The sequence below is a fragment of the Gymnodraco acuticeps genome, unplaced genomic scaffold (genome assembly GCF_902827175.1).
Source record: "Gymnodraco acuticeps unplaced genomic scaffold, fGymAcu1.1, whole genome shotgun sequence".
In the NCBI taxonomy this organism is placed as follows: Eukaryota; Metazoa; Chordata; class Actinopteri; order Perciformes; family Bathydraconidae; genus Gymnodraco; species Gymnodraco acuticeps.
The window spans coordinates 1,707,295-1,732,028 of NW_022992126.1; the positions used below are offsets into that span (position 1 = coordinate 1,707,295).

General features: G+C 40.8%; 3 protein-coding genes across 9 annotated transcripts in view; 2 read left to right on the forward strand and 1 right to left on the reverse strand.

The window, feature by feature from the left end:
* stx8 (syntaxin 8) overlaps nt 1–3,328 on the reverse strand; it is a 50,832-nt gene extending 47,504 nt beyond the window's left edge. Inside the window, exons 1-5 of one of the 2 annotated variants that reach the window (XM_034203403.1) lie at nt 3,306–3,323; nt 2,062–2,187; nt 1,133–1,232; nt 938–1,032; nt 555–665 (exon numbers count right to left, since the gene is read on the reverse strand). In XM_034203403.1, coding sequence (XP_034059294.1) covers nt 555–665; nt 938–1,032; nt 1,133–1,232; nt 2,062–2,078 — 323 coding nt within the window. In that variant the 5' untranslated portion in view covers nt 2,079–2,187; nt 3,306–3,323. Of the gene's footprint in view, nt 1–554; nt 666–937; nt 1,033–1,132; nt 1,233–2,061; nt 2,188–3,305 lie in introns of both variants that reach the window. The other variant, XM_034203404.1, reaches the window with a different exon arrangement.
* A 9,202-nt stretch (nt 3,329–12,530) lies between these two features.
* Nucleotides 12,531–18,294, forward strand: LOC117538011 (TBC1 domain family member 24-like). Of its 4 annotated transcripts, none has more exons than XM_034203493.1 (11): nt 12,531–13,668; nt 13,887–14,014; nt 14,109–14,370; nt 14,536–14,649; nt 14,947–15,363; nt 15,477–15,716; nt 15,900–16,055; nt 16,632–16,695; nt 16,855–16,953; nt 17,089–17,392; nt 17,488–18,294. In XM_034203493.1, the coding sequence occupies exons 1-11, from the start codon at nt 13,463–13,465 to the stop codon at nt 17,661–17,663; spliced, it is 2,166 nt and encodes a 721-aa protein (XP_034059384.1). In that variant the 5' UTR covers nt 12,531–13,462; the 3' UTR covers nt 17,664–18,294. The 4 variants fall into 4 exon arrangements, with proteins under 4 accessions (XP_034059384.1, XP_034059383.1, XP_034059385.1 ...); XM_034203492.1 differs by having other exon boundaries at nt 12,533–13,668; nt 14,533–14,649; XM_034203495.1 differs by lacking the exon at nt 13,887–14,014 and adding an exon at nt 13,790–13,843 and having other exon boundaries at nt 13,556–13,668; nt 14,533–14,649.
* A 2,065-nt stretch (nt 18,295–20,359) lies between these two features.
* LOC117538063 (zinc finger protein 239-like) lies at nt 20,360–24,602 on the forward strand. Of its 3 annotated transcripts, none has more exons than XM_034203582.1 (3): nt 20,360–20,720; nt 22,139–22,196; nt 22,390–24,602. In XM_034203582.1, exons 1-3 carry the CDS (start codon nt 20,586–20,588, stop codon nt 23,493–23,495), a joined length of 1,299 nt encoding a protein of 432 aa, XP_034059473.1. In that variant the 5' UTR covers nt 20,360–20,585; the 3' UTR covers nt 23,496–24,602. The 3 variants fall into 3 exon arrangements, with proteins under 3 accessions (XP_034059473.1, XP_034059474.1, XP_034059475.1); XM_034203583.1 differs by lacking the exon at nt 20,360–20,720 and adding an exon at nt 20,760–20,888; XM_034203584.1 differs by lacking the exon at nt 20,360–20,720 and adding an exon at nt 20,765–20,956.
* The last annotated feature ends 132 nt before the right edge of the window (nt 24,603–24,734 follow it).

Consider the following 24,734-nt stretch of genomic DNA (forward strand, 5'->3'; position numbering starts at 1 on the left):
ACTTAAAGGAGCAGGAACTAAATACTCCTCAACTCAACCATCCCCTTCGCCAGAGAGCTACAATGGCTCTCACGTAACATTAAAAGCTAGTGTTTAGTGTGTACGATCTAGAATTCTGCTTAAACACAGCAGTAGAGCATGTCAGTCTCCCTGGAAAAGTAAATAAAACTCTTTATATATAGATATGAAGGGCTCATTCTAAGCTTACAAAAACCATCTAAGAAAATCACCACTGAACTCAAGCAGAGGATGGACTATTGAGGCAGCAGCATGGCTCAGTATTGAGAAAACACCCTTTATACACAGCTGCAGGTCCCATAAGAACAGGGACAAACAAACTACTACTAATTGAAGTGATTTACTTAATTTATTATACATATTAAGAAGATTCACCCAAATCCTTGACATTTGGATCTAGTGGTTTAATTGTCAAAATTAAGTTTTTGTGTCACCACATTCTAGCAGAGAATGCATAATGACATTTGCAAACTTTATGTACTTATGAACTTTTCCTGTCATTAGAAATTAAAAGATATTGCTTGGATGTTAAATACCTTGAAGATTCAGGCTCTGTGACGTCTCCTCTGAAAGTGGCATTGAGCTGCTTCTCTCTGGTTAGCAGGTCATCAATAAGGTTCTGCCTCCTATCAGCTTCTGGCTGCATTCTGTTGAAGCCATGTTAAGGTCATGCATAAGGTCATATCACTCTGAGGGTAAGGATGCACTTTATACTTTTATTTGAGTCTGTTTGTAGTTAAAGGATAAACAGATATAACCTTTCGACTGCTTTTGTAGTAAGGGCATTCCTTTTCAAAGCACTCTAATTCCCTCTACAGGAGGATAAATGCTACTGCAAGCAAAGAAAACCCTCCAGCCCAAAATGTATTCTCAATCTCATGACTTCCTCTGCTTGGAACATTATCCGAAGAAAGGATACAAGCGACGAGCTGATGATGCTCGCAACAAACCCTCTTTGAGCTGGGAAATATTCTGTTTGAGCTTCTGCAGAGACGCCCGTAGTGTCATGTTGATCTGAAAAGCCAAACAATATTAGCAACTGACTACTAGAGACACTTGACGATGTTAGGAGAAATGTAACATGCCACTTTCTTTTGTGAAGGTAGCACCTTACCTTTGCAGGGTTCCCCCCTGTTCTCTGTTGCCTGTTTCGTTCATGAAGGTTTTCTGCTACTTCCTGTGCCAGGCGACACGTGGCATCATAATTCTGTAACCTATAGATCAATTAATGGAATAGAGATTTCATGTTAATTGATCTGTAAACTGACACGTGACAGTGGCTGGCCACAAATAAACTAAGGAACAACATAGCAAGACCCCCTAAGTGGTTATTATGATAGTGAACAGAACAAAGTAAATCACTGGTATGTGAATTGTATGTTGTTTTGTTTTGTATTTTGTTTGTAATGTATCCCAATGTTGTGCAACCTACAATTAAGTATTTAAAGAATATATTAAAATGCAGTAAAGACTTGCTAGTCTGGCTATGTAGTTCATACTGTTTAGTGTTCAGGTAAGGTTGCCAGAAGCTTAGTGTAACTATTTGGTCGTGTTTGATGCTGGACTTAAATGTTATTTAGCTAAATTACCTGACTGACAGTCTTAACAGTTTGATCTGCACAATAATAATTGTATACAGCACTAATGTGTTGTACTGTTACGTGTTTGTGTGATTCAAGTTCAGTACAGTTGGGAACACTCGAGAGAATAAGACAAAGCTTCAGTTGCATTCAATCATGTGACATGTTTAGCATTTCCTTTTCCTCTTTCGATTCTGCTATCGTTACTCAATCTGAATGGTAAATATAAGTATGTTACACACAAAAGCATGCAAATCCATTACCTGATCCAGTACCGCCATTCAAAAAATGTCAATCCATAAAGTGAGCATTCTTATATGGCTTGCAAGTCATAATATTTACAAGAGCTAGCTAATGCTGCTACTTTAGCTAGCAGGATGAGGACAGAGTAGCTCACTTCTGAGCGTCAGTCACGTAATGTTGGGAAGTTAGGTTGATTTGAGAATGTGAACACATTACTTACCACGGATCCTGAGACATTATGATCAGAGTAAGGTAAAAAGATTTAAGTCCAGTTAGTTTGAAGCATCAGACAGTAATCACCAGCGAAATGTCTCTTGTTTGGGTGTGACGTCACAACGGCACCTTGCTAGGGACATTTGAGTCGGGGGAAAAACAAAATAAAGGATATTGACATTTAGATTTTAACACATACATATTAAGTTACCAATCTTAAGTATTATTTACTTGAATATGAATTAATTTTGCTCATGTTGGTTGATGTTTAAATTTACATTGACTAAACTTAAGTATCCTACATTACACATTAAACCTTTTTCTTGCAGTTTAAAGGAATGCTCCACTCATTAGATAATTAATCAAAACTTCAGTATTTAGTGAAACATTATGTTTAAACCATACCCTGAAGAAATCAGCGATATTCCCCGGTAAATAATGATTTTATAGTTATTTTTTATCAAAACCTGTATATTCCGTCAGGCCGTTGCCATTTTTCCATTTTCAGTAGTCACGTGATGGTCGTGACGTCATCCATGCGTTCACTTTGTAAACACCATATACAGTCTATGGTAAACACACGAAAACATGGCGAAGTTTTGAGCAATATGAAGAGATTGGAAGGGGGAATTCAGCCATACAGGTTCGAGCCTACTTAGTACTACTTAGTAGATACAATGATTTTGATTACTAGATATGTATGCATGTAGTACCACCCTTGCTAGCGATTCCCTCTCTAGTTTAGCATACTCAGCCTCGTTGTCCCTGGCCCTAGAACCACGATTTTATGGGGCCGAAAAAACTGGGGGGAAATACCCACTAGCCGGTGTTACCGTTTAACTGGTTACACCGGGGAACTCGTTACGTTACGTTAACGGTAGGAATGGGGCGTGTACTTTGAGGAGCCATTGTCGAATAACCAGGAAATACACATTTCGATCGCTTCTTTTGTTGTTTACATTGATCTTTTGGTATATTTGGCTCCATAGGAACACTTTGATGCACATTCAGTACCAGTCTGTGAGGTTGTGGTTGCGATGCCGATATCCGGACGCGGACAGCGAGGACTACACAATGACAATGAGGTGACTGGGGATGTCTGTTCAAAACATTGCAAACGTGAATAAATCATTTCAAATATGTATTTGTCTCCGACTTTCATTTGTACATTGTTGTTAATGTGATATGTAGCTTTGATAGCTGTCCATACCTCCAGATAGCCTAAAAGTAAGACACAAGTTGTTTACTCACAGCCCGAATGCAGCATCGAGATCCGTGGCCAGCTGTGATCCTCTCCGATTAAGTTGTGACAGGACTTCTTTAGCTATTCTCCAGCGAGCAAGGTTTTTATTAAATACCTCCATCCCTCATCACAACAAGACTCTACACTGTGCAGAAAAAAAACAACATAAATGAAAATAACCTTGCTAGATAGCTTAGAATAAAACAAACAAACTATCTTCCATGGCTGATACTGATGTCACAGTAACGGCTAAACCACAGACAAGTCCAGCGGGGGGGGGGGCACAAGTTGAATCCATATAATGAAATTGTTATTTTATATATATGTATATACATATATATATGCTAGATATATTTATATTTATTTATATCCTACATTGTCTAGGCTATATAAACCGGCGGAAGTGTCACAACTTTCTTGGTTTGTGATTATAGAGAGAGAGAGAGATAGCGACAGAGAGATAGATAGCTATAGAGACATAGATAGAGATACTGTAGAGATAGACATAGAGAAAGATCGGCTGTGTGTGTGTGTGTGTGTGTGTGTGTGTGTGTGTGTGTGTGTGTGTGTGTGTGTGTGTGTGTGTGTGTGTGTGTGTGTGTGTGTGTGTGTGTGTGTGTGTGTGTGAATAGCTGTAGGGTTAACCAAGAGGGGATGGATTCAGGAGTTGTTAAACAACTGATGGATTTTATGATCCACGATATTTATGCTGATGGCTTAAAAAAAGAAAATTGTTGACAATTATCCTTTATTATCTTGTATGAATATATCTGGTATATTGCTCATTTTCCATAAAAGAAAAACATTTATTTGAGTTTGATGCATACAAATACTGTAGATGATGATTGTTGAAAATGCACTTTTACCATAAATTGCCAGCACGACCAGTTGGTTGAGGCTCATAAAAACAAAACTGTGTAGACAGTAAAAAAATAAGTAGTTTGTGTCCCATTTGATAAAAAAATGCAAACAAATACTTTTTCCATATATTTGTTTTCTTGGTCTGCCAATTAAAGGGTTAAGCCTATATGTTTAAGCAATTATGTCTGCCTTCCCCGTCTTGCACCATTAGGACCCACTGATATAAAATGCTTAACTGCCTAAGTTGCAACTATGCACTTTTTGGTGGGCTAAGCGCAAGCTTCACATATTTTTGGCTACATTTAAAGTGCCAAATGTAAGTTTAGATATTATGCAATGCAACGTTTTTCTTGGCCTACATCAGTGTTATAGAAGGAAAGACAACAGTGATAGTTATGTTTCAGAATAACATTTATTGGAAATTGTTGGGAAAATATTACTTTTCACCAGTTTGAGCTTCAACCTCAGGATCCATGTGTCTGTGATCCTCTCCAGAATGGAAGTAGTCGTCACATACAGAGCATCAACTAGTTCCTGAACAGTGTCCTTCACATGCTGATATCCAAGAGAGGGAGTTACACAGTCACAAGATGGAGGAATAGAAAGCAGTATTCAATGTTTACTTCAGATTAGCTCCACGTCAGAAATGAGCATGCTTGATGTCAAGCTATCCAGCAAGGTTATTTTCATTTATGTTGTTTTTTTTCTGCACAGTGTAGAGTCTTGTTGTGATGAGAGGGATGGAGGTATTTAATAAAAACCTTGCTCGCTGGAGAATAGCTAAAGAAGTCCTGTCACAAGTTAATCGGAGAGGATCACAGCTGGCCACGGATCTCGATGCTGCATTCGGGCTGTGAGTAAACAACTTGTGTCTTACTTTTAGGCTGTCTGGAGGCATGGACAGCTATCAAAGCTACTAAACATCATATTAACAACGATGTACAAATGAAAGTCAGAGACAAATACATATTTGAAATGATTTATTCACGTTTGCAATGTTTTGAACAGACATCCCCAGTCACCTCATTGTCATTTTGTAGTCCTCGCTGTAGCTACGCGTCCGGATATCGGCATCGCAACCACAACCTCACACACTGGTACTGAATGTGCATCAAAGTGTTCCTATGGAGCCAAATATACCAAAAGATCAATGTAAACAACAAAAGAAGCGATCGAAATGTGTATTTCCTACACGCCCCATTCCTACCGTTAACGTAACGTAACGAGTTCCCCGGTGTAACCAGTTAAACGGTAACACCGGTACTACGCTATATGGAAAGGCCACCAAAAACTGGCCTGGCCTGGACGATAAAGGACGTTTAAACGGGGATACCCGCTGCAATGGAAATGCGCCATAACATACCTTATTCTTACTCCGAGCACTACTTCTGGTCCTCCGTCGCTTCACACTTGCAGAGGGCGATTTCTCAACTGGCCGAACTGGTGTCCTGGTCGGTGATGACACCAGAAAGACCGATGGTACTGCATCTCCATTAAGTAATGGTTGTTCAATAAATCCCATGTTATGTTTTATCATACTCATAGTAGTCGTCCGGAAACTTGAAATGTTCGCTGCATACATGCGCCTGTGGATCTTTCGGTTCGGGCCGGTGTTCCGGATTGACTGGTTCCCCGATCAACTGGTTGACAGATGTGGAGGCGTGGCCTCGACTGAAATACACATTTCGATCGCTTCTTCTGTCGTTTACATACATCTTTTGGTATAGTTGGCTGGATAGGAACACTTTGATGCACATTCAGTACCAGTGTGTGAGGTTGTGCTTACGATGGCAATATCCGGACGCGAACAGCGAGGACTACAAAAAGAAAAACGAGTTGATCGGGGATGTCTGTTCAAAACATTGCGAGCTCCAATAAATCATTTAAATCAGCTATTGTTGCCAGACTTATTTCTGAATATCGTTCTTAATGTGATACCAAGTCCATCTGAGACCTGTGTACACCTTCAGACAGCCTCCAAGTGAAGCACATGTTCTTTACTCACAGTTTGAAAGCAGCGTGGAGAAGTCCTTCAGCTGTGTTAAACTGTGATCGCTCGAATAAATCCTTAAAACCAGCTATTGTTGCCCGATTTATCACTGAATATCGTTCCTAATGTGATACCAAGTCCATCTGAGACATGTGTACACCTTCAGACAGCCTCCCAGTGAAGCATACGTTGTTTACTCAGAGTTTGAAAGCAGCGTGGAGAAGTCTTCAGCTGTGTTAAACTGTGTTCCTCTCAGGTAAACTGTGATCCACCCATGGGAAAATGGGATCCGCCCAGATGAAACTGTGTTACGACTTCTGTGGCTATCTACCAGCGATCATGTTTAATATGAAAGACACACACATCTACATGCCTTATAAAAACGGCATTCTGCAGCACTCATCCAGATAACATGTGACTGTTAACTCGTTTTGCAAAGATAGCAGCAGAAATGTCATTGCTGCATGTGCAGGGATATTAGACTTTAAAATGCTGATGGGTCATTAATGTTGGTCTCGGCAAACAATATTAGGAATCCTCTATTCAAACCACATAATATTCAGTGTCCATCGACATGAAAATAACAAAAAAGTTCATGCTGGACTCAAACCCGAGTTCCAACAGCAAAAGTCACTCCAGCCCTGGGCGTTATGAGTGCGCCACGGATCAACACGACGTATCGAACCACCACACTATAATATTTTTAGATTAACCTTAACACACTTATATGTAAAACTAACACTTATCACAACATAATGTGGGCTCGCAGGCTGATAAACTAGGATATCTGATCTCGGTGGGTCTTAATGAGGCTTGATACAGACCTCAGTCAGTAGGCTATAGCCTACTATATTATAATATGTATATTATATGGCTTAAAGTGTACATTCGCTCACATTATAAATGATGGTCGGGTTGCATTTTTCTGTAACTTTTTAACAAGGTTAATCTAAAATATTATAGTGTGGTGGTTCGATACGTCGTGGTGATCTGTGGCGCACTCATGACGCCCAGGGCTGGAGTGACTTTTGCTGTTGGGACTCGGGTTTGAGTCCAGCATGAACTTTTTTGTTATTTTCATGTCGATGGACACTGAATATTATGTGGTTTGAATAGAGGATTCCTAATATTGTTTGCCGAGACCAACATTAATGACCCATCAGCATTTTAAAGTCTAATATCCCTGCACATGCAGCAATGACATTTCTGCTGCTATCTTTGCAAAACGAGTTAACAGTCACATTTGATCTGGATGAGTGCTGCAGAATACTGTTTTTATAAGGGATGTAGATGTGTGTGTCTTTCATATTAAACATGATCGCTGGTAGATAGCCACAGAAGTCGTAACACAGTTTCATCTGGGCGGATCCCATTTTCCCATGGGCGAATCACAGTTTACCTGAGAGGAACAGTTTAACACAGCTGAAGACTTCTCCACGCTGCTTTCAAACTCTGAGTAAACAACGTACGCTTCACTGGGAGGCTGTCTGAAGGTGTACACATGTCTCAGATGGACTTGGTATCACATTAGGAACGATATTCAGTGATAAATCGGGCAACAATAGCTGGTTTTAAGCAGTGCTTGAATTGGAATGAAAAAGGTGCCAGTACTCTAAAATCAGCAACTTTTTCAAGTCAATTTTATATATACAGCCCACAAACAAGAATTTGGCTACTATAATGCTGGTGGGTTTGTCTCTTTACTACTGTATATTTTAGAAAGGTTCACTGTACTTAACATTTTTTATGATAGGCAGCGGATATGGCTAAAGCTCAGTAAGGTCAATATTAACTGAAAATATAGCAATCAAAGTCTAGATCTTCTGCTGAAGACACATGAAGCAGAGACCTTTCAGGTGAGAGCCCCTCTGGTGGTGTTCAACATTAATGACAAGGAAACAAAGCTCTGGTCAGAAGCATTTTTTATAAAAAGCTTTAACAAAATTAAGTATTTCTGTACATTTTGAATGCAATCTAACTTTCCAACTCAGAAAACGAAAAACGAAAAAGTGCCAAAAGTCTTCTCACATGGCTGAGCTGCTTTGCAATATACTTCACCACTGAAGAATACAAATATGTATAAAGTAAACTATGATGCAATCTAACTTTCCAACTCAGAAAAATGATAAAGAGCATGAACAAAGAACATGTAAAAACAAATGCAAAATTTGCACAATCTAAAATGAGAAACTGTAACTGCAAGTAACAAAGTCTGAGCCATGGTAAAGAGTTACATTGAACACCAAGCTGATCAGATAACTCCCTGGTTGGTCTGAAGTCCTTCTATCTCCAGGATCTGTACAAATCGGCACATTATGCCAAAAGTCTTCTCACTGGGTGAGCTGCTTTGCAATATACTTCACATTGTTAGAAAAGGCTCCAGAAGGCCTTGGGGACATCAGTATCAGGGGCTGGAGCTGGACAGGCTCTTTCATCAGCACTTCTCCTTCCCTTTGCCAGCCAGGACCTCACATACTGTTCCGGATTGAACTGTCCTAGTGATGGTCCATTACATTTAATGAAAACCAGGCTGGACAGTCGGCTGACAGAGAGAGCATTCCTTTTTGCAGTAAGGATATCGTTCATGCAGCTGAATGCCCGCTCACACTCACTAGTGGAGACAGCGATGGTTCGGACTGCTTTCAGTAGAGGCTCCATGGCAGCAGGTGTACGGGATGCCCTGGTTTCCTTGTATTTGCGAAAGCCCTGAACAGTCTCTCTTCTGTCCACTTTCAGCACTTCGCACAAACGTAGCACCTCTACGTCCCCATACTGTACGTCTAACTCCTCTTCAGGCCAACTTCCAGGATGGATAACTTTCATGTCCTGGATTAGCTGATTGTCCCGGGCCTCCCGGCCATGTAATGGGATTTCTCTTGTGCTGACATGAGAGGAGGTTGTGGAAGTCATTCTGTGTCTCAGATTCTCTACCATACTGCGGAAAAACTGACCTGCATGAATCTGTACAAGCCTGCCATTCTCACGCAGGGCAACACCCTTGAAGGACTTCTCAGCTAGAGCTGTATGAACTGTAGTCATGTGTGGGCCAGGCATGGTGACCATGGATTCAAAAACTCGTATTTCTCGAGTTAAGAGCCTATCTGCTGTAGGCAGTGTCATCTCTCTTTTTTGGAGTTGCCGAGAGAGGTCGCTGAGCTCTGTGAGCGCATCGTACATCAGTCCCAGATTGCTGACAAACGTTGCAGATGTGAGCACATCATCCAGGCCCTTGTACTTTGCTCTGTCTCTGGAATCCCTGCTCGTGTCGTTTGCAGCATTTGTGAAGTGATCATGAAGCACTCGGTAGTTTTCCCAGACTGCTCTGACGCTCCTTTCACTTGAAGCCACCCAGCGGATGGACAAAACACACCCTATCACCAGGAGACGCCGTCCGACTGCTTGCGCACACTGCGCTAACTGCCTCTGATTTTTGGGGGAGGCATGGAACAAGGAATAGAGTTTGTCAAAAAAGATCTGGAAATGATTGAGCCCTGAGACCTCCTTGACCACATCCCCAACTGCCAGCTCTAGACGATGATTGGAGCAGTGCCACACAAACAGGCTTGGGAATTTACTACACAACTGGGTAGCAACGCCTGTTCTCTTCCCTAGCATGACTGAAGCCCCATCACATGCAAAAGAAACGAAACACTGACCTAAAAAGTCCTCGTTAAAATCTCTTCCAAGACACTCCATTAACGCCTTTGTGATGTCATCAGCCGTTGTTCCATCCAACTCGATCAGCTCCCAAAAAAAACGTTTCGGGCTCAGCATCAGCTAATGCTGAGCGTAGACACACAACAAGCACCGTTTTACCACTAATAGTGGTAGATTAATCGACCAAAACACAGAGTTTTCTTTGGTTTTCTGTAATGTCTTTTGCCATTTTTTTCTTCAGCTCATGAGCTATGTGGTCGATGATTTCGCCACAGGTTTTATTGGAGTGCAAAACCCTGCCCACGTTCAGCCCATTCAGTTTCTGTACATTCAAATCAATTGGCATGTCTGTGAATGGCCGGCTATGTTTGCCAATTTTATATGCCGTTCGAAAAACTCTGATAGTGGTGTCTAATTCAGATGTATGCATAGACTGCACTTGATGTTGAATAGTTTCACGTGAAGCAGATGTAAGGATGTCAGCAGCTTTTACATGGGCTTGTGATTCTTTATGTTCTTTGATTTTTTTTCTCAGGCTAGCTTGTTGTTTGCCCTTGTCAACACCGAAATGAGACACTGCACACTCACCCCATTCAGTTGACAGTTTCAGTCCTTGTCCAGTGTGTATTCCCAAAGATTTGACATCTCTGCATATCCGACATCCTAGCTTCTTATCTTTAAGAAGGAGCCATGCATTGGTCTTGCAAAAATATTGCACCTGGTCCGTTGTCCAGCAGTCAGGTGCATCGCTTTGCCCGGTGTTGATGGTGGCAGGTGCGCCAGCAGCAGCTAACGTTAGAGGCTCTGGAGGAGGCGGCGGAGCTAGTGCTAATGCTAATGCACTAGAACTTGGAGCAGGAGGATCAACCAAAGAAAGCTCCCCATCAGACACAATTTCCAACACAGGCACAGCATTCTCTGTATTTGAAGTTTCTTCCGGCGACAACCGCTGTCTTTTTGCACTTTTATTAATCCACGCTAACATTTTAGAAATGCTAATTTGTGACGTGACTTGCTTTCCTTCTCTCGGGGGCGTGCCTGCTCTGTTCTATCACTCTACATAGCCACCCACTGGGTGGGAGTTGCACTGCATAAACACAATACACGTGCATCTAGGTATGTAAATTGTAAAGCATTAAAACATGGTTTTACTAACAGTTTTCAGTATGTTGTTACTTCGGCATTATTATTATTATTATTATTATTATTATTATTTTGAAACGTGTATTACTATTAAATCACGGTCAAATAGGTTAATTTTGACATAGTCGTTTCCACCACAGTATTTACATGGAGAAGATAAGCCCCGCCCCCTCTCCAGCACGTTCTGTTTGAATGACAGGAGTAAACAGCTGACAGCCGCTGTGAAACTCCAGCGGTTAGAGCGATGAGAATGTCCGTTCGGCACCTCATGACGCATCTACTGAGTACCGGGCGGCTGTATATATATATATGGATGTATAATAAGAACGGCGGGAGAGTGTTGAGTACTGGCACGGTGCATGAGTACCGGAGTACCGCCAGCATGCCGGTACTGAGCAAGAAGTGCCGGTACTCCATGGGTCAGAACCAGAAGTGCCGGTACTGCGTACCGGTGAGTACCGGCCCAATTCCAGCACTGGTTTTAAGGATTTATTCGAGCGGATCACAGCTTAACACAGCTGAAGACTTCTCCACGCTGCTTTCAAACTGTGAGTAAAGAACATGTGCTTCACTTGGAGGCTGTCTGAAGGTGTACACAGGTCTCAGATGGACTTGGTATCACATTAAGAACGATATTCAGAAATAAGTCTAGCAACAATAGCTGGTTTAATTGATTTATTGGAGCTCGCAATGTTTTGAACAGACATCCCCGATCAACTCGTTTTTCTTTTTGTAGTCCTCGCTGTTCGCGTTCGGATATTGCCATCGTAAGCACAACCTCACACACTGGTACTGAATGTGCATCAAAGTGTTCCTATCCAGCCAAATATACCAAAAGATTTATGTAAACGACAGAAGAAGCGATCGAAATGTGTATTTCAGTCGAGGCCACGCCTCCACATCTGTCAACCAGTTGATCGGGGAACCAGTCAATCCGGAACACCGGCCACATTTCGCTAGCCACTGCCTCCGAACGTACTTCCTACGCTTACCTTTTGGCAACAGATAGAACCGAGCATTCCGTGGATTGTTCCTATCAGAATTGTGGCAATGTTTCGCGATACAATGAGGCATATTTGAAGAGAGTAACTACAGTAAATAACATGAACATCAACGTGTCCTCGAAACCAAACGCATGGTTTACGTCACGTCCGGTAAAATGGCGCCGCCCACAGTGTTGATGTTATTTCGGTAATTAATCAGTTTAAAATCACTGATAATGTCATCGGATTAAAAAAAAAAAAAAGAGAGAGAGACTGGCAGAGACTGGTCTGTTTTATCGGATGATAAAAAAAAAAAAAATGAGTGTCATGAGCATACCATTCCTTTAAAAGAGAAAAAATAATAGCTTGAAAACAGTATCACCTGTAAGGCTATGAGTAGTAAACATGTAATGTGGACCATCTCTATGTAGACATACTCAACAGTGGTAATGTGATGATTGTTAACTATGATTATTTTAAACTTTAATGCAAAGTGTGTGTTCCTCTCAATGGGGGAGATGCATTTACTGCGTTTGGCAGTAAATCATTTGATGAATGGAAATTAAAAATCATGTAAATATATATTTTCTCTTTTTTCATATTTTTCAAATGTTTCACTTTGTTAAAATACTTTGAAAGGCATGACAGGAAGCAACACATCAGTAAGAATATCAAGGTGCATTTCTCACAGACCCATGGAATGTATAGTATTGAATGGTATGTGTTTAAACCTCTTGTTTTTACATTATGCCCAAAGTCCCAGTACAAGTTATGCCAGCCTTCATGGAAATTGAAGGAACAACAGCATGCATGCCTTCTCCACTCATGTGGCTAGAGGGTTTGTTATTCAAGTCCAGGACATGTGGAGCCCTCATGAGATAAGTACTAGTCTTGGTTTTATGTTTCATGACCAAACAGAAGTTGTGTTTGGATCAAAACACATATCTGTTGTGTAGAACAATAACCTTTAGAGTGCTTCTTGGAAAAGCTCATTTGGCATTTTGTTTCTACGTTTGAAGCCTTTTCAGAGAAAGACACATGATTACACTGTTATTTCTGATGACCTTTTTATGAATAATACATATTTAGTTTGGTTTCCAAACTTTCCATACCAAACTCAAGCTATGCAATATCAGTGAAAATATATTGTGGCAAGTGAGTGGCTCTAACATTTACTGATCAACTCATTATGTGAATTGCAGTGAGTAGTGTTATTTGAAGGATGCTTGGTCAAGTCATCATTTTATAAAGTGCCTGTATTGTCACCTGAACATTTAGATTATTTGTATCAGTGCTGATTATGGTGGTATTTCAAGTACGATAATTAACTTCTCAGAATGAGACACTGCATGTTGCCAGTAGTAAAACTGTTAATCACAAGATGTTTTCTGTTTCAACGACTGGAGTCACCACAAACAAACCATACCACTCACGTGACCACAGCCCATAGGCTTATAGCCCTCATCCTCAGAACGTGCAGCTAGTAACAGGAGGCAGTTAACCTTTATTTGGTGGAACAACACGACTTGAGATGATTGATGTGTCAAGAACGCCGGAGTTCTCCAATTGTGGAAACAGGAATTCTATCTCAATTCATACATCCTCTGACCAAGACCTGGGCTCTATGGCGGGAGGCAGAAGCAGGCAAAGGTCTCTCTCATGTGACAGTCTAGAGGAAAGTACAAACTATGGTGATCGGAAAAAGACAGAGGACACCTTTCGTAGACCTCGCTCCAGGTATGTTTTACTTTCAACTTGCAAATTGAAAAAAACGTTTTAATCCATATTAAGTGACTGATCAAACAACAGTCAGCAAAAGACACATTGACTGATAACAATGTGGATTTGTGTTTAACAGTGTAGCAACATTGGATAACAGACCATGCCCAGCACAAACAAAAGTTAAAAAGAGGTATATTTTCACTGAATGCATATTTGTATCAACTGCTCCACAGGTCTTTTTATGACACACCAGAGCCCGAGAAGTCCAATTATGATGGGGCACGCTCCCTACTTCACTATGAAGTGAGCAAGAAGGCAAAGACTAAACCAAACAAGCGCTCACCAATAAGAGAACTTAATGGTACAACTTATAATAGCATGTTTAATATTTCAAAACTCTATTTACATTGTTTATTTAAATACAAATCTTATCAATGTATGCATGCTTTTTTTAGGCAGTAAAGGCAATCTCAAGTCTGTGTCCATGATGACCATCTCTGAGTCGGACAAATGGGAAATTTGCTCCAGCTCGAGGATGAAGTACGGACAGTTTGTGGACTGGGAGAAGATTGACCCTGAAGCCGCAATAAGATACCAACGTATCCTGCAGAGTGATCACCAGCAGCTCAAAACTATGGCCCGAGAAGGATTTTGGGCCATGCCCCATACACTGAGGGCCAAGGCTTACTATCACATCATCCAAAGCATCAATTCAAGGTTAACATTATACAATATAATATTGAAAACATATATTTTTTGTAATAATGTGAAGCATATTTGAGGGAATTGAAAGTACTTTTGAAAAAAAAAGTGTGATTTTCTTTTATTTGAATATACTGTGCTAAATGATCTGAATATGCATTGATGTTATATCTGCAGTAGGACAGTCACTCCAGACAGAGAGGTCCACCATGAACTGACCAAGGAGCTCTTTGGAGAACATAACATCAGCACACATCCAGTCCCAGATTACATGGAGGCGGGAGATATACCCAGGTACTTTTGTGGGATAATATTGGTTTACATATCATAGACATGTTGCTTAAAACAAATGTGTTCCGACAACACATTTTCCGTATTTGTGACACAGAACATATTCCATTTTAATTATTCAAATTGACCAGCTGAACCTTGAAAGAACAGACCTGAATGATTGCTTTCATCTCATTTAAGCACATCAGATGATATTTGTTGCATTAATTCTGACTTACTTTATATTGGCCTTGAAAAATGTCTTGCCCGTTGAGAATGCAAAGTATGCAATGATGTGTTGATTGTTCTTCTCTTATCCAGATACTGTCTCAACAAAGCAGGACTGAACTCAGTTAAAAGGATCCTCCTTAGCCTTGGTAAATGTTTCCCAGACATGAATTTCTGCCCCATCCTGCCTGAAATGGTCTCCCTCCTCCTCCACTTCAGTGAGGATGAAGCCGAGTGTTTCCACAGTGTGTCCCGACTCATCTGCTACAACGACCCAAACAAACGTTATATCGACCAGACCTTCCTCACATATCGTGCTTCCTGCATGACCTTTGGAGACCTTGCTAACAGATGTTGCAGAGGCATCCGTAAGCTGATCGCCAGCTCTTACCAGAACCTCTTTGAGTTTTACTCCGACTGGATCATGTGGATATTCGCTGACCTACCATTCACTTATGCCATTAGAGTGCTTGATGTCTATCTATTGGAGGGCTACAAAGTCCTCTACAGGTTAGTTGCTGCTACATCTTAACATTAAATCTTTCAATCAAAGTCACTTTTCATAACATAACCACTACTTTTGAAACAATATGGTACAAGTTTTTTTCAAACATTCTTCATAGGGTGGCATTGGCTTTGCTCAGCCTCTACAAAGTATCTGTTTCATCTCGAGTGGCAGACGTGGAGGACTTCAGAACAGATATGAAAAGGTTTGTGGAGAGTGTAGCTCGCCACTGCACAGCCGAGAGGCTTCTGGAGATGGCCTTCATGATTCCGATGGCCACACGGAGAGAGCTAAATCTCCTGTTCAATGCCAATATGCACGCCCTCATGCAAAAAGGTGTCAGCATACACCAGAAGAGGTGGGTTAATGCAGAAATTGATATAGCACACATGTGAAAGGCATAAGATAAGGAATGCATTTCTAATATGCTCATTGTGTTTTTATATAACTTTTCATGAGGTGTATAAGTTAAAAATGCTGCTCATGTTTTTTCTTTTTCAACTTAAGATTCTCATAATAACTTTTTGTTGTGCTCCTAAAGGCATTCTGTTGAGATGGTGGACTTTAACAACTTCACCTCCAGTGTTGTGACAGTGGCTTCGATGAGAGTGGTGTGGGCCTGGATTCCTGAGCGCTTTGCCCTTTTCAGCCCCATCAGGCTGTTTAGTACCTCTGAACATGGAAGAAGCCTTGCTTCGTAAGTCATCTTTGTTCATTACTTTCACAACTAAAAAACTGGAAGACAAAGAACTAAGTAAATAGCTAGCAGTGTTTTTCGTATACGAAAGCATTCATTTCCCTGAGGAAGTTATCAGGGATTAAAAACTGCTACATATGTCAGAGCAGTGAAAAACACATTCTCAGGAACAGTTACATAACACAAAGGGACGTTGTGTTTTCACTATCAACATGTTTGTTTTGAGTGTAAAAGTCAAGTGACTCACGGTTCAGTGGTGTCAAACGCGTTGAAACTACTTTATATTTAAATGTTTAAATTTGGTAACACATGGTAAAACATAAAGGATGATGCTACGAAAAGAAGACATTGAAACATATTTAACTGTGAAAGTTATGATTTCGTCTTGCAGTTGACCATTCAGCTGTCCGTCATAATAATTACAAAGACAATGATTACACAACGCTTCTGATCCAGTGCAGGCTTTTGTTGTATATTGTCACACAAGCAATGTTTAGTCATCAGATACAATGTCTGGTTTCATATGTAGCAGTTTATAGGATATTTAAAAAAACACATGTTGTTTCTCTAATACAGATTATATTCACATGTGGAAGGTCACGAGCCAGCACTCTTGATCATCAAAACTGTGGATGAAGAGGTAACATTAGATAACATATTGAATATTGGTGTTCATTGGATAATGTTTGCTGATATGCTTTGTTTGACCTTAGATTTTTACCTTAAGAAATTCTCAAATTATAAACATTATTTATATATTCTGTATGTTTTTGAGTTATTAGTATTTGTCATTTCCCAGGTCTTTGGTGCCTTCCTGTCAACAGATTTGATAGAAAGAAAAAAGCATGACTCTGAGGGACTGACATATTTTGGGACTGGGGAGTGTTTCGTTTGTACGGTGAGTCATTTAAAAAAAAAAAAAATGAGACCTTGGTATCTCATCTAGGTTTGCTGTTAAATGCTTGAGGTCATTCAACTTTATTTAGAGAATGTTATCGTTCATCAAATATAACATTTGATCACTCCATTTTAGATTCGTACCAGCAAGGAGCGCTACCAGCAGGCCATGGTCAACATAATGACCAGAGGATCTTCCCATCAGCAGGTTCGAGACAGCAGCTGTGCCTCCTCTCGGATAAACAATAGTGGCTGCTCCCCAATCACCAAAGGCACCACAACTCTGACCTGTCCTGCTGGAACCCCCCAGGACCCCAGCTACCTGACCATCCCCTTTACCTCCCCATCAGAGGAACCCATGACTACCAAAGAGCCAAAGAGACCCAAAGAACAAGAAGCTTCTATGTTCATCGCAGGCACTGACAGTCAGCTCATAATCGGTATGCCAGAGTAACATATTGTTCAGTCTTTTTCATCAAAAGAAACGTCCAATAACAGTGTGTATGCAGTGCTCATGTGTTTGTTTTTATTTTAGGTGGTGATGGAGGTCATGCACTCTGCCTGCAGGAAGACCTCGAGGGTGGATATTCAGAGGCCTGTGACACATTCAAGAGCATCGCACTCTACAAGGGTCATTTCAAGATCCAGGCCCTCGAAGTGTGGGGCATCCAGAACTCTATTTCCTTTTCTCACAGTTTTCCTTCTGAGTAGAAAAAGGGAGGAGCTTGTATTACTTGGTAAACAACAAACCAGTTTTTCATGATGATTGTTCATTGGACTTATTAAATCTCACATATTTATGTTTGTGAATATACACATATTCACATATTGAGTGAGATTTTAATTGAGTTCTTGTCTACATGTCATGTTAATTTGTATATCATTATACTTTTTTACTGGGCACAATTTGCAATAAAGAATAAATGATATAAGTAACTAATGAATTCTGGTTTTACCTCAGTTTAGCTATTTTTTTTTTGAAAACCCCTACACTTGGGGTTACATGGTCTGCATTTTTTTTATTTTGCAGTTGATCTGCAAATTAAATGCACTTTTGAATATGTGATGATCAGTTCAGCTGTTTTTGTGTTATCAATGTCTTATAACATATCAAGATATGACCTGTTGTGAACATGATCGTTTTTACTGTGTAATGGGGTTACATTTGTTTAATACTGAAAACAAACATTTGTATTATCTGTTTGACTCTACTATTTGCTGAGACAATTGAGTGCCACAGTGACGCATCCTAAAACCCGGAAGTAAATCTATCGATTAGATTTACGATTCGAAAATTATAAAAGTAGGGTAGACATGTGGATATTATCTGACTGAACAAAACGTGATCCGTCTCTTAAATGTGTGTCAACCACAGACGTTATTCTGAGCTATTTTCCAAAATCCTATGGAGAAATGTAATTGCTTTTTTGTCGAAGGAACCGGAACCCCATGACCGGAACCCATGCGCAGCTTACATCCGGGTTTTAGGACGCGTCACTGTGACACTAGGCTTGTTTGAGACAAGCGAGACCTGCGCAGACCTGCGCAGTTGCGATCAACGTCTTGCTAGTGCGTTGCATGATGGTTACGGCCCGTCTACACTACAGGCGTCAAAAAATGCTTTCAACGCTTCGCCCATTCATTTGAATGGGGTGACGTAGGATATTTTCAAACTTCGCCGAACTGCATTGTGGGTAGCATGGCAAGGCGTTGCAAGCATCGCGAGCGTCTATCGGCGTCAAAAGTTGAACAATGTTCAACTTTTGAGGCTCGATGCTTGCTCGAAGCTGGCGTCAGCCAATCAAATCCCGTTTTTGCAATTCCCGCCAGTACAAGCGCTAGCCAATTAAACCGCGTGCAAGCTGGGAGAGCCAGACCGCAGTTCATTTCCTCATATTCCAAACGAGAAATTACGGTAGCAAATCACCCGGTTCTTTCCGACCAGAACTATTTACCGGGATACAAACCGGAGGAACCGTTACGGCCCGTCTACACTACAGGCGTCAAAAAAGCTTGAAGCTGGGCGTGTCTGAAGCTTGGCGATTTTTCGCGAGCAACGCGACCAACAACCAATCACATGAATCTCCCGCCCCCGACATACAAAGCAATAGCAATGTTAAAACGAAGTAAACTGGATATAAACTCCCCAAACAGGCGAAAACCTACCAGTTTCACCCACTGTCTCTGCCACCTCCCTCAATGCCTGGTTCCTCCGGTTTGTATCCCGGTAAATAGTTCTGGTCGTAAAGAACCGGGTGATTTGCTACCGTAATTTCTCGTTTGGAATATGAGGAAATGAACTGCGGTCTGGCTCTCCCAGCTTGCACGCGGTTTGATTGGCTAGCGCTTGTACTGGCGGGATTTGCATAAACGGGATTTGATTGGCTGACGCCAGCTTCGAGCAAGCATCGAGCCTCAAAAGTTGAACATTGTTCAACTTTTGACACCGATAGACGCTCGCGATGCTTGCAACGCCTTGCCATGCTACCCACAATGCAGTTCGGCGAAGTTTGAAAATATCCTACGTCACCCCATTCAAATGAATGGGCGAAGCGTTGAAAGCATTTTTTGACGCCTGTAGTGTAGATTTTGTCCGACTTGCTCTGGAGGCTCGCCTACATGAGACGTTGAAATCTCGCGGGACAAAGACGCCCGCAGCCTTGAGAGCGAGGCGCGGCGAGGCGGCGCAGTTGCTCTCCACGGGCTGCGGAAGCGAAATGCTTGATGGGAAACGACTCGCTGGTATCTCGAGCTGAGCGCTCATTGGTGGTTTTTACCACGTGCTGCTGATGAAACTCTCCAATTGGCTCAGCAAAAGTTTGTTGTTGTTTTGTGTCAGTTTTACGTCGCCACATCCATTCCCATTTTTCATCATTGTTCCACAATGTTTATCATCATGAAATTAATATCCATATATTTTATAGGCTACTATACTTGCACTGCTTACCGTTTCATACTTTATATATCTTAGCATATTCATACAAACTGTTCATACTGCTCACAGGCTGCTGTGTATATCTAGTGTATTCATACCCCTCACTGTTTATTCATCATTCAATTCATTCTATATTTTATTCTGTAGATTGTGTACATTACTTTTCACTTTACTGCTTGTTGCACCTGGTTAGAAGCATTTCGTTGTCTCAGTACCTGTAATATGTGCAATAACAATAAAGTTGAATCTAATCTTGAGCAGGAACAAATGTATTTACTTAGTACATATCTGACATTAACGATTAAACACATGTGTGCATTCTTTATAAATGCAAACCGAGTCAAGCCGACTCCGGAGGTGGCGGTATGCACCTTAAAGTTGTTTGCAATCCGCCAAATAACCGAGAGAAGAAGAAGAAGACGAAGCCGACTCCGAGCTGTCCGACTTCAGGCGGGCTGTTTGAGACCTCCCCCGGCTGCGATCGGCTATTCTCGTCTACTTTCGAGGCGAATCGCAACGCGTCTCAAACAAGCCTACTCTATTGCTGCGTTTAAGTGCTGATGAAAATGTTGAAAGTGATAAACGTTACAGTTGGCCAATCTAAACTGGGAAAACGTGATTATGTATTTCTTTATTTGTTGTTATAACAGACATAACACAGATTATGTACAGATAATAGAATCGATGCCCACAACGAAATGCCAGTTCGTCTGGATTCCTCTGTAAATCAGTGTGGGATTTGGATGTTTCTTTTCGACACATTGTTCTTTACAATAAAGAAATACGATGTACATGATGCGTACCGTCCTCTCAACACAACAATACCACAGCAGGTACGCTACGTGGCGCATGAAGAAATTAAATACTAATCAACTACACCTAACTTCCGAATTTACGTGACGCAAGTGAAGGTACCGTGCAAGGGAAAGGGTGGCCACGGTTATCCACAATGCTACAGCTGGTTTAGCAAGCTGCAGTGACTAGCTATCTTCAGATGTGAAGTAGGTTACATTTAAACCTTTACGGACTTAACATATAACAACCTTCGGTTTTAAGGAGTATAAGAGAGGTGGGATACAGTTTAATATGGCCTGAATCATCGTATACACCTTTTGTTATGCTAGCTAACAGCGTTAGCTCTAGCTAAGTTAGCCAACGTTACCTTTTTGTATGCATGCGCGTCTCATAAAATCAATCACCTGACCTCAATCTTTAAAGTCACTTCAGCAATACAATGGTTTAGACATTAACCATACTGCAGTCGGGGTTTCTCTGTTGTGACACTCTCTGTTGTGACACGCGGTCATGCTAAGCTCAGAAACATTTTAGCGAGGTCGCCCTGTCTGTTTGCAGATGTTGTTTTCACAAGGTGCATTCTGTGATTATAGCTCTTGTACCAAGCTTCTATATGTGTACCCTTTTGTATTGTTTTTAGCATTGTCTCCTATTCCCTTCTCAAATAAGTTACACGTTGCTGATGTGCAGTATTATAAACATCTAAGCTGCTGCATGTTAGATCATATAAATAGTATATATCTCAACGGGCGAGAATCCTTTAAAACACCAATGAGCCTTAAGTATGCCGTCATCGTTCATCTTTAACACCATACTGTAGATAAAACATGTAATACAGAAAATAAGGCTGGCTGAGAGAAAAGTTGGATTGTTCTGCTTCATGCTTTTCTGTGGTGTCCTTACTATCAGACACTCCACATGTCTGGTTGTCAGTTAGAAGCAGGCATATGGTAGAGTATACTCTTGATAACAAAGCTATGTATTATTGGTAAAACTCAAACTTTAACAGTCCCTTGCTGAAATAGTCTTAAACAATATAATTCACATACTTTCATCATATCAGCATGCATTATACACATCATGACACCAGCTCCTTGAATCTTGAACATAAATGTGTTTAACTGTCAGTTTTGATCTCTCAGGTGAAAAATACAATTGCAAATAGCTATTAAACACATACAATTGGATTTCACAGTAGCACATATCTGTAACCTAGTGGGCAACTTAAACCATTTCAATTCATAATCCATTAGAGCTTGCTAATAACATCTCATTGTGCATCATGTCACAATAAAACAACGCACAAATCTGAGAGATCCTTATCAAGATTGTTTGTTAGATTGTGTGTTTTTGTAAAAATGGCTATTGGCTAGTTTCAATATCCAAAATCTCGAATAATATCTCCACTTTACTGATGTCATTTTTGAATCCACTGTGTCTGTTTTTGTGTTCAAAGGCTGCAGTCATGGGTCCAGACACGGCATCTGTCTCTAAAACAGAATCTCCAGAGAAAAGTTAGTATTGAAGCTTCTTTGTATTGTATTATTTTTCTCATCATTCAAGTTTATAAGAGTGTTTCATTGCAGCGGACTGAATTTTAATTCAGTAAAGTTTTCAAAGATGTTTATAAAACGTGACTCGGTGAAATTTCTATTAAATTAAATTACTCTTAGAATACTGATATTCTTTGATATCATTTCTCCTCAGGTCCGGGACAAGTCGTTGTGGAGGTCACCACAGACTCAGATTCCAATGATTCTTCCTCCGCCTCTGAGCCCGAGGACTCTAACCATGCAGAGAAGTCTTACACTTGCTCCATCTGCAGCAAGGCGTTTGACAGACCATCAAAGCTAGAGAGGCATAAACCTGTACACATGAGGAAGCCTAAGACTGTCCATCAGTGTGAGCATTGTGAAAAGAGTTTCACACAAGAAGAGAAGCTTATCCGACACCAGAGTTGCCACAGTCGGACTAACAAGCACCCGTGTCCCGACTGTGGGAAAGTGTTCAACAGGCCTTCAAAGTTAGAGAGACACAAGCGCACACACTCAAAGAAACCAAAGGTGCCTCATCAGTGTTCTTACTGTATGAAGACGTTCAGTAAACTTAACAAACTTGTCCGTCACAAGCGAATGCACACCGGTGAGAGGCCTTACACCTGCTCGGTCTGCGGAAAAGGATTTGCTGAGTCTGGTCACTGCAAAGCACATGAAAAAACGCACGAGGAGCAGCCAGAAAAACCTCACTGCTGTGCAGACTGTGGGATGTGTTTCTTCAAGGCCTCAGAGCTCCGTCGACACTTCCGCTCACACACAGGAGAGAAACCTTTTAGATGCACCTTGTGTGAGAGCTGCTTCTCGCGCTCAGAAGGCCTCAAAAGACACATGAGGAGCCACACAGGAGAAAGACCATATAAATGCATTATCTGCGCGAAGGGATTTTATTCTCGTCAGGATTTAAATATTCACGGCTTGACCCACTCTGGAGAGAAACCTCATCTTTGCCCCGTGTGTGGTAAAGGCTTCTCGCAGCTGGGCAACATGAAAGAACATGAACAAAATGTTCATATTAAGTCAGAGAAATATATTTGCAATGAATGTGGGGCAACCTTTACAAGGTACAAGTCACTGACGAAACATCAGCGGACACACACAGGAGAAAGACCCTATCTGTGCCTCACCTGTGGTCGCAGGTTTTCGTGGAGCCATTCTCTCAGCAGGCACCGGAGATCGCACACACACATACAGATGTCTATGGAGAAGACCAAAGACACATTAAGTTTTGAAGGAGCCTCTGAGAATCCTAGCAGTTGAAAATTGAAGTGAAATCTGTATAAAAGGACATTTCATTTTCAAGTTATCATAAGCTCAAATGTACTAAATTGTAGGGATTACCCCTGCCAAGGAGGTTATGCTTGTTGAAGTTGTTCTCTTCTTGCTGCTTGTGTGTTTGACCGCAGGATTACAGAAAATGTATTGGCCGGTAGTCCATGAGACTTGGTGGAAGGATGTAGCAAGGGCCAAGGAAGTAACCTTTAAGGGAGTAGATCTGAAACTATCAGAGGGATACATTTATGATGTTCCACTTTTGCAACATTGTGACATAGCAAATATTTGGGTAAAAAGGGGAAACACAAGAGCCCAGCTACAGTATTCATGTGAATAGCTCCTTAAGTAAGAACAACAAATGCAAAACAGCTTTTGTGTTGTTTAAACACACTAAGCAATACAACACATCTTTGTATCTTCCATATTGTTTCCACATTTCCACTAGTAAACATTTGTAGTTATAAAGATCTAATTTTGAAACTATGGTACAATTCATCTCACAGCTTGCTTTGCTATTACAACATATCAGTCAGAAATTCTCAGTACAAGGCTCCAAAGGAGATTTCCCCCCCCCCCAATATTGTTCGAATCTAAGCTGTGTTCCGTTATTTTTATGAATTTAGAGGACGTTGCTAATTAAGTACAATGCTCTATGTAGCGATTATCTGCTTACATCTTTACTTATGACACATTTAGACCTGCCTTTAGATGGTGTGTAAAAATATCTCATCGTATAATGAATTCATGTTTCTTACTAACCAACAGATATGTCACAACCAAAGTAGAGATGCCCTCAATAAGACCTGCAACTCTTTTTGACTTACAACCAAACTAATACATGTTACAGAATGTACCAATTATCTACAACTCTTTGATGAATGGAAAAGTGAAAAAATAGTAAAATGTTTGCTTTCCAATATAGGTCAACATAAACTAACGTGATCCGCTACCGTACTGAGGGCACACGTGAACATTAACCAGCACTAAGATGTGTGGTGATGCATGGGTTCAGTATTACCATTAACTCTGTTGTTTTCTATTTGTACTTTCTTTCTAATAACAAAGAATGCCAAAAATAAACCATGTTTTGTACTCTTTTGTCAAATGATATATATATTTTCAATAGTTAAACCTTTGCAGTACTTTTAACGCTACACAGAAACATGCTATTACATGCTTGTCTACAAAAGGGTACAAACACCTATCTACCCTCAGGTTTGTATG